This window comes from Monoraphidium neglectum, assembly GCF_000611645.1.
Source record: "Monoraphidium neglectum strain SAG 48.87 unplaced genomic scaffold scaffold00598, whole genome shotgun sequence".
Lineage (NCBI taxonomy): Eukaryota > Viridiplantae > Chlorophyta > Chlorophyceae > Sphaeropleales > Selenastraceae > Monoraphidium > Monoraphidium neglectum.
Genome location: NW_014013030.1, coordinates 15,446 through 24,394, shown reverse-complemented (window position 1 = coordinate 24,394; position 8,949 = coordinate 15,446). Strand labels below are relative to the sequence as shown.

At 65.3% G+C, this 8,949-nt stretch overlaps 2 protein-coding genes across 2 annotated transcripts; one reads left to right on the top strand and one right to left on the bottom strand.

Moving 5' to 3' along the window:
- Positions 1-446: 446 nt before the first annotated feature.
- Positions 447-2,624, bottom strand: MNEG_4342 (carbonic anhydrase, alpha type, periplasmic; the record flags this gene model as incomplete). Its single annotated transcript, XM_014047186.1, has 6 exons — positions 447-523; positions 840-1,027; positions 1,344-1,472; positions 1,795-1,947; positions 2,186-2,294; positions 2,505-2,624. Coding segments are annotated over 6 exons (776 nt in total), but the record flags the coding sequence as incomplete, so codon positions are not given.
- Positions 2,625-3,362: 738 nt separating this feature from the next.
- Positions 3,363-8,880, top strand: MNEG_4341 (glyoxal or galactose oxidase; the record flags this gene model as incomplete). The annotated part of the gene is made up of 13 exons (XM_014047185.1): positions 3,363-3,603; positions 3,899-4,056; positions 4,500-4,599; positions 4,892-5,028; positions 5,374-5,486; positions 5,739-5,857; positions 6,184-6,290; positions 6,498-6,612; positions 6,791-6,935; positions 7,205-7,437; positions 7,941-8,073; positions 8,345-8,447; positions 8,722-8,880. 13 exons carry the CDS (start codon positions 3,363-3,365, stop codon positions 8,878-8,880), a joined length of 1,863 nt encoding a protein of 620 aa, XP_013902639.1.
- Positions 8,881-8,949: the final 69 nt, after the last annotated feature.

Genomic DNA, 8,949 nt, shown 5'->3' with positions numbered 1-8,949 from the left:
GACGACGGCCGCGGCCGCCGCGGCCGCGCGCGCGCGCGGCGTACCGGCGGCCGTGCGCTCAAGATAGTTGTCGTACACGCCGGCCAGGCGGCGCCTGCGCGCCGGCTCGGCGTCGGTGACGTTGCAGACGGTGTCGCCGACGGCGGTCTGGAACTTGAAGAGCTGCTCGGGGGACACCTTGACGGGCGTGGTCAGCAGGTGCCACAGCACGCCCTCGGTGCAGGGCGGGGTGGTCAGGGAGCCGCTGCGTTTTTTGGCAGAGGCAGGGGTGCTCACGCGCGTGAATCGGGGTTCCAGGAACCGGCAGGGAAATGACAGAATAAGACGGGAAACATGCATAGAAGGTGGAGGCAGGTGTAATAACCCAGCTGATGTCGTGCAATCAGTGGCGCTGCGGGGGACAATGAGTCAATCACTCATAAGTCATATTGCTAAAGTTCACGCACGCGTATGTAATATAGGTGTGGTCCGTCGGCAGCAGGTTTGACAGGTCCAGGGTGGTCGCCGACAGCGTGGCGTTGGTCTGGGTAACAGATACGATTCATGCAGGTGGGGTGAGCGTACCCAACCTTAGAAGAGAGGCGCTCGCATCTGGTGCATGCGGATGGCAGCACTGCTGCTGCGCTGACAGCCCCAGCACCCCCCCCCCCCGACACAAGCACTTCGCTTCCGCCATCAGCATCTGCAATTGCGTTTCGACACTGCCGGCATGACAGAACACCACAGACCAGATTCTGAGAGTCCGGCAAAGCTGCTGGGACGCTGCAGATCAACCAAAATGCAGCTGCAGGCCCCACAAGAAGCCCTCAAGGGAAACGGACAGGCGGCGCAGCGCTTACGTCCTCGTTGTCTGTGGCGCTGTCAAAGATCTTCTGGAGCTCCGTGATGCTGGCGGTCTCCTCCCCCTCCTCGGCCAGCTCAAACAGGACACCCACCACCGCCAGGCAGCCGGGGGACGCGGGGCAGCCGGAGACGGAAGTCTGGGAGACGGCGTTGACGATGTGCATCTCCAGGGGGTATGAGACACCTGGGGGTGATCAGCACGATGGCATTGGGGTGTGTGCACGCCCTTTTTGGGTATTGAATAGTGCAAGGTCAGAGTGGCAAGTGCACATCCAAGAGCAGCCCCAAACCAGGAGTTGCAGGAGCAAGCCGCTCCAGGAGCGCTCTTCATAACATGTGTCGCATGTGCTAACGCACGACGGGCGGAAGTCACAGGGAGCCGGGGCGAGCGCGGCGCATGCGGCAGGTCTGAATTCCTGACTTAGCCCTCAGAACCACTGACAGGGGAGTCAGCCGTTGCATGCACGTCGCATGCAAAAAGGGCGCGGCGCGCGGCGCACCTCCGACCAGGTGCTCGGAGCGGGTGTGGAAGTGCAGCTGCAGCGGCTTCATGGGAACACGCGTCAGGGCGGCGCCCGTGGCGCGCGCGACGTTCTGGCTGATGAGCGGCTTGGTGGCGTTCAAGTCGCCTGGGGCAGGGGGGTGGGGGGCGCAGCGGGTGGGCAGCTGAGTTTGGGAAGAGGCGACGTAGATACAGGAACTTCAGTGCTCCGGCGCCGGCATGTGAGGCGAGCGGCTGTAGACGGGCTGTTGGATCCAGGTTGATGCTGAGGGCAATAACCAAACCGAGGGCACGCAGCCAGCGCCGCCAAGCCCTGCCACTGCCCTTGTCTTAGTCTGCATGCAAGATCATCCCATTGGGGCTGCCCAGGTGAACCCAAGGCAACCCCAAGCCTGCGCGTGGCGCCGGCGGAAACGGCTGCGGCGGCAGCGGCGGCGGTGGCGGCGCACCGACAACGACGACAGACGCGTTGGAGGGCGCGAAGCCGGCGGGGATCAGGAGCTGCACCGTGTGGCCGTTGTTGACGACGGTGCCCGTGTTGGCGCTCTGGACGGTGCCATATTGGAAGACGCTCTGCTCGGCGGCCGGCACGCGTGCAAGGGCTGCGGGGTGCGAAGGCGGGCGGCGTGTTGGATGGGGTAGCAGCTGATGGGGCACGCAGGTCGGACCTGCCGGCCGCGAAAATCGCTGAAAGGTAGGCGTTGCGGGCAGATCATGCGCATGCGGATGGAGCACATGCCGCGTGCTGCCACGCGGTTTGCACGCGCAGCCACCGCGGGCCGCGCGCGCGCGCGCCCCGGACTGGCGCGGGGGGGGGGGGTGGTGGCGGGGGTGGCGCACCCGTGTCGCGGGGCACGTTGATTGGGCTTTGCATGGAGCCCTGGCAGACCGGGTAGTCTTCGAGGGTAGTCCAGTCGCGGCCGGCGTACACGTACGTGAAGTGGGCGGGCTGCGCATGGGACGGGCCGTCGCAGGGGCGTGCGCATGCGAGCGAGGGGCGGGGGGCGAACGTTCGGGGTCACGTGCCACAGTGTCGAGCGCTCGGACTGCCCAAAGTTGACCGGTTTGCCAGCGCGCGGTGAGGGCGTCGGGGCACGCTACCAGAGCGTGGTTCCAGCATCGAAGCAAGTTGCTCTTGTTGTGGACTGGCAGGCCGCACCGTGTCACGGTCGCCATAAGTGATAAGCTCCGACGCGGCAGCTGCTGCAATGAAGCAAGCGCACAGCGCCGTGGCCAGTGCACGCCGTGCACCACCGCGGCGGCTGTTCGTGCTGATCATCGTCATAGGTCGACGCTGGAGCCGTAAGAAGTCCCTTCGGCTGTGCCTCGTCGGGAGTCAACGTCAAATCGACCGTGGGCAGATCAGATCGGGAGCAGGTGATTTATGTATGTATTCAAGGATGCCGTATCAACGGCATTTCGATGAATCCTTGATGATCCTGATCAAATCGAGGAGGGTTGTTTGGCGCTCGTTCGCACCGCAGCGGCTTCAAGTCTGTCACCGAAGCATTTTTCGCAATGTTGGCTTGCGTTTGCGGATTCAAGACAATTGAACATCATCTAGCTTCAATCTAAGGCGTATACGGTAGGACGGCGACAGCAGCGAGGCGCGGGTAAGCGGCCGCATCCAGCAGGGACCCCTGGAGCGGGTGACTTGAGGTGGGTGAGATCAGATGATTTGAAAGAAACAGCGAGGCAAACCTGGGCGGCTCGTGAACGGACAAGACGGACCTGGAGGACGTGCCCACGACGCACCGCAGGAACCTGCAGAGCATTGTCCCCGGAGTGTGTATCTGGTCGGCCTAAATAGATGCCTTAGATTCAGAGTAACCGTATGAGCGGGGCAGTCGCAGTGAGCCCGTGTCACGCCAGCGCCGGGCTGCACGCGCTGCGATGCGGCACCCGCCCCAACTGCCTCCCTCGCTGACCGACGCGCGCACACGGCAGGCGGCCCGTTCCCGCCGCGCTCCCGCCAACGGACTGGTGCCGACGACGATCACCACCGGCGGCGGCGGGAATGGCGGGCCCGGCGGCGGCGGCGGTGGCGATGGTGCTGGCGGTGTTAGTCTCCGCGAGCGGCGCCGCACACGCGTCTGCCGCGTATGAGCTGCGGCTGGCCAACACGAGCGCCATCCCCTTCCACCTACTAGACAACCCCTTTAAGGGCGGCCGCGCGCTACTGGCAGATCCCAAGGAGCAGTGGGAGGAGTGGGAGCGGATAGGGAGGTACAGCCAGATCGCCAACCCCCAAATGCCCGGTGAGCGCGCCTCCATGCGCCCCCGCGGCCGGCAGCCGGCGGCCGGCAGCCGCCAGATGGCGCACTGCAGCTGCTGTTTGATCCTTCAGACCTGTGGGAGTGGCCTGTGCGGCTCGCGTCAGACCCATAGCCTCCATATTGTGAACACAACGGCTGTGGGGCGTGCATGCTGTGGGCGGGCCCCCCTCAAACAGGGTGCACGGACTGCCCTGCTGCGGACTGCCGTGCTGCGGGCTGCACTGCCCTCACCCGCCTCCCACCCCGTGCCACCACGCCCGCCGCCCCCGCGGCGCAGACAAGCACAGCAGCACGGGGCAGGTGGCGATCCACTCGGTGCTGCTGCCGCAGTCGTATAAGATCCTGGTTTTTGGCAGGAACCTGCCGCTCAGCGGGCCCAAGTCCAAGCCGGAGCCGGGGGTCGGCGGCAACGTGTCCACCGTTTACGACGTGAAGGTGGGCCGCGGGTTACGCGGTGACCCAGTTTGATGACATCACTGCGGATGCCCGCCGCAAGACCGCGGCGGCCTGGCCCCGGCCGGCAGCGGCCGCGCTGGCGGCGCCGGTGGCGGGGCCGCCAGGAGCGGACGGGCTCTGTGGTTCCCTGTGACGGCGACTGCGGGGGTCGTGCCGGACGGCCTTTGGCAGCTCGCAGCAGCGGCCGGCAGCGCCGCATACAGCTGGATGTCAGACCAGGGTGCCCAAACGACAGCCAGTGCAAAATCATGCAACACGGGCTCCTGGCTGCAAGCTTGCAAAGTAATAGCCCCATACATGCAAGTCTGGTGCTGAAAGAGTCCCCACAAGATCCAGGCAGGGTAGCTGCGGAGTCTCATACCTTATCCTAATTTATACCGTATGCATGCCGCCGCCTTCTGTCCCACGCCTGCCCACCCCAGACGGGCACGTACGTGGTGACGCCCAACTACGAGACCCTGTTCTGCGCCGGCCACACCATCGCGAGCGACGGCATGGTGGTCGCCGCCGGCGGCGACATGGGTGAGGGGGGCCCGGGGTCTCTCCTCGGCAGCCGTTTCTGGGGCCCGTCGTGCGTGCCGCCGCCAGCCGGCTCAACGGCCGGACGGGCAGCCTCACTTGCCCTGCTGATTTCATTGAACGCACGGCTGCAGGACGCGTAGGCGCCAAGGCCGCGCCCGCCTCAAGTCCGGCCTGCCTGGTCGTGCAGGGCACCCCGCCCACGCCGGCGGCCAAGACCCAACCAACCTCTGCTCAACCCCTCACCCCCGCTCGCCCGGCCGCGTGCCTGTCCGCTCGACGCTCGACGCGCCAGGCGTGATTGGCGGCAAGAACCGGTACAATTTCATGAAGGAGGGGCGCGACGTGGTGCGGCTGTTTGACCGGAAGACCCTCAAGTGGACCACGCTGCCGGGGGTGAAGCTTTCGGAGTACCGCTGGTACCCGACACAGGTGAATGGGGCGGTGTGTTGTGGTACGTGTCCGCAGACTGTGTGTGTGTTTGTGTGTGTACGGAGCATGCAGGCAGGTGTGCACGCATAAGCGCAGTCGTGTATATGCATGTGTGTTGTGTGCGTGTGTGTGGGGGGGGGTTGGGGGGGTGTGGGTGTGTGTAGGGGGTGTTTGAATGTGCAACCAAGCCAAGCTCGCACTTTCATGACTTCCTGTGGCGCGCTCTGCAACCAGCACCCATGTTGCTTTTCTCTCGCTTGTGTGTCGTGCGCAGCCGTCGACTCCAACCCCCCACCTGCTGGCCCCCATCATCGCCACATCCCCCTCCCACCCCCACCCTCCCAGGTCGTTCTGCCTGATGACCGGGTCATCATAGTCAGCGGCTTCCTGGACGACCCCGGGCGGCCGACAGGCAAGCCCGCGCCATCCATCGACATATTCGACTACAAGACCAAGCGGTGGGCGCCGCAGCGCAGCAACGCCGCACCCGCCCCTGCACGCGCCTGCGCGGCGCCGCAGCCCCCGCCCCGGCGCCCCGCCCGCGCGGCACCCGCCCCGGCTCGCATCCCGCTCGGCTCGCGTCCCGTCATGGCGGCGCAGGTCGCCGTGCGGCGGTGTCGTCGCGTGCCTCTGCCGCTTCCTCCTGGTCAAATGGTCTGACGTGCTGCACCCCACCTCGTACCGCTGCGGCTGCTGCGCTGTACCGCCAGGATCACCGTGCGCAAGTCGCGGTACGACCTGGGCAAGAAGTTCTTCACCAACATCACGCCCGGCTACCAGCTCTACCCCACTGTCCTGCTGCTGCCCTGGACAGACCCAGACGCGCCGGGTGAGCGAGGGTGCAAAACTCGCAACGGCATGCGCCCATCGCAAGCGGGCCCGATGGCGGCGGCCTGCGCGGCTGAGGGCTTGGTGGGGCCGGCGGGTCTGCTTCGGAACTACAAGAGAGTGGTGTTTGACGGATTCAGATCTGCAGTTGGGCCGCAAAGCGTGTTCGTGAACATGGCCGGCAAGTCGCCATGATCCGCGCCCGGCAGCCCCGGCCAGTCGCCCTGGGTCTTACCCACACCAGTCACGCCTTTGCTGCCGCCCGACCCCTTGCTCTTGTTACACGTTCCTGCCTCACATCTCCCCTCGCCCCCCATCCTTCGGCAGACGACCACTTCTTGCTGATGTACACGTGCCGCACCGGCCAGATCGTGAGGTTGACTAAGGACAATCAGTTCCTGCCGTTGTGGAACTTCCCAGGCCTTGAGCCTCAGGTGCGGGAGGGAGGGGCGTTTAGTGAACTGCTTACAGACGTGCAGCGCCAAAGGCACTGGACGGAAACGCGCCGCAGCAACGGGTGCGGTTTCTTAGCTGCCGACGGGCAAAGTATTGCTAGGGATGCCTTGTCAGGCAGGGCTCGCCTTGCGCTTTGTCGCTCTCGGCCGGCAAAGCACGCACGCGTCGCCGGCGCCTCTGTGCAGGGCATGTGCGCGGCGTTCAGCGCGATGGGGTCATCCGTGCTGATGCCCTTCCGCCCCGAGCGCGACTACGAGGTCGAGTTCGCCATGTTTGGAGGCGGCACCCAGGGCAAAGGACGTGAGCCGCCTGCGTCGGCCTGCAGTTTTCAAGCAGCACGCGTGGCCCTGCAATAATTCGTGCGTGCGCGTGTTCCCTGCGTTTGCTGCCGCCGGCCCAATCACATTGGGCGGCCGTTCCTCGCGCCTCGAAGGCCTGCCGCCCTCTCCTGCTGCCTGCCCTTTCGCCCTTTCCCCAGTCGACTGCAAGGGCATCTGCAACGAGCCGGCCAGCAAATACATTTTCCGCATGAAGCTGCCGACGGTGAAGCAGGCCCTGGCCGGCGAGTGGCCCAAGTACTGGGCCTTCACCGGCGCGAAGCAGTACGAGGAGATGCCCTGGCCGTGAGTGGCCGCGCCACGCGCAACGGTTCCGGGGTTGTGCGGGGGACGAGTTCTTTGATCAAGTGGCATCCTGCAGCACGCGCACCGCCAGGCCGCAGCGGGACGCTGTCGCTGCCTGTCTCATGGGTCCTCACACCAAAATTGGACACACCCGCACACCCTCTCACACCCGCACACCCTCTCCCTGCCTCCTGTCTGCATCCTCATTTTCACAACCCTCTGAGAGGACACCACCCCTTCATCACCCAAAACCTCAATTCCCCTCACAGCCGCGTGTTTGCGGACGCTGTCCTGCTGCCCAACGGCAAGATCCTCGTGTGCAACGGCGCCCAGCGCGGCGTCCCCGGCGGCACCATCGACGGCGGCAGCACCGCCAAGCAGGGCGCGTACACGGCGCTGCTGTACGACCCGGACAAGCCGGCCGGGAAGCGCATCACGACGCTCGCGACCAGCAAGATCCACAGGCGAGGCAGCGCGGCGGGGCGCCTGGGAAACGCGAAAAGTTCCAAGGGCGATGGGCCGGAAGCGCAGCCGAATTGCGGTCTATGCGGCGATCGCAGCGCTGCTGTCGCGTGCGTGCTTGTTACTCATAAACACGACAAGCTGCTGATGGCCGCTCCCTCTCCTGCATCCGGGACCGTCGTCGTTGCAGGTTTTACCACTCCAACGCAATCCTGCTGGCCAGCGGGGACGTCTGGATTGCTGGCAGCGAGCAGGGTAAGGCGCCGGCGTTGCACTGCCCCGCTCCTCCCTCCACCCTCCCTCTCGCCCGTTTGTCGGCTGTTTTGTGGTCTCACTCCCCGGCCCTCCTGCCCATCCTCCGCCTCTCTAGTCACCTATAACCTCCCTGTATCATTGCTTCACTCCCTTTCAAGCAACCACCCGTCACTCGGCGTGCTCGTCCCTCTTGCTGCTTGTTCAACCTGGGCGCCAACCCTCACAACCCACGCGACCATGCGGCAATATCGGCTCACTGTTAACCCTCACAACTGCCTTTCTCCCCAGGCGAGTGTGTCGACAACTGCAAGGAGGGCGGCCTGGCGCCGGCGGGCCAGGAGTACCGCGCCGAGTTGCTGCAGCTGCCCTACGCCTTCGTGGACCGGCCCGTCATCACCTCTGTCTCCAAGGAGAACGTCAAGTGGGTGGCGCGGGTTCCGGGGCGCGGCTTCCGGTGGTCGCTGGGGTCGAGGGTGTGGGGGTGGGTGCGCACCGCGCCTGGTTGGGGCCCTTTGCGTCGGCCTGGGCTTCCAGGGTCCCTGCGGCATTTGGGCGGCTTGGGGCGTGGGTTGGCGGTGAGAGCGGCTCAGTGTGTGTTTGCTCAGTGGCTCTTGATTTGTTGAACATCAGCCATCCCAACTCTGGCCCCATCCAGAGTCCACTCATCAATGTTTGACCCCCACTGTGTTCAGGTATGGCGAGAAGATCACGATCGGCTACAAGCACGGCAAGGCGGTCACCGCCGCCACCATCACCCCGCCCAGTGCCAACACGCACTCCACCAACATGATGCAGGTGGGTCGCACGGGCCCCACGAGTAACCCGTCCTTTAGCAAATCTCATGGGGCCGGCTGCGTGTGGGGCAGCCGCGCCGCATTGGCATGCGATAGCAAGGGGCCACCTACCAAGCAGGCGCCGGGCATGGCCTGCCATGTCACAAGCGCAGCACGCCCCTTGCCAGCAGAGGGACGGTCAAACGGCTCTGGGTCCGTCGGCGACCACGCATCTTCACTCCCGCTTCTCTTCACTTTGGTTTCACGCGTCGACCCTCTTCGATCCCAATCCCCAGCGCGTCATCTTTTTGAAGACGAGCGGCGTCACCCCAGACAGCATCACAGTGGAGCTGCCCTCTCTGAAGAGCCGCGTCGCCAACCCCGGCTACTACATGCTCTGGATTCTCGAGGGCGACGTGCCCGCCAAGGAGGCCCGGTGGATCAAGCTGGGGTGATCTGCAGATCTCGTGATCTGGACCCGGTGATCTCGCGGCGGACCCGCCCCGCCGAACTCGGCGGGCGGG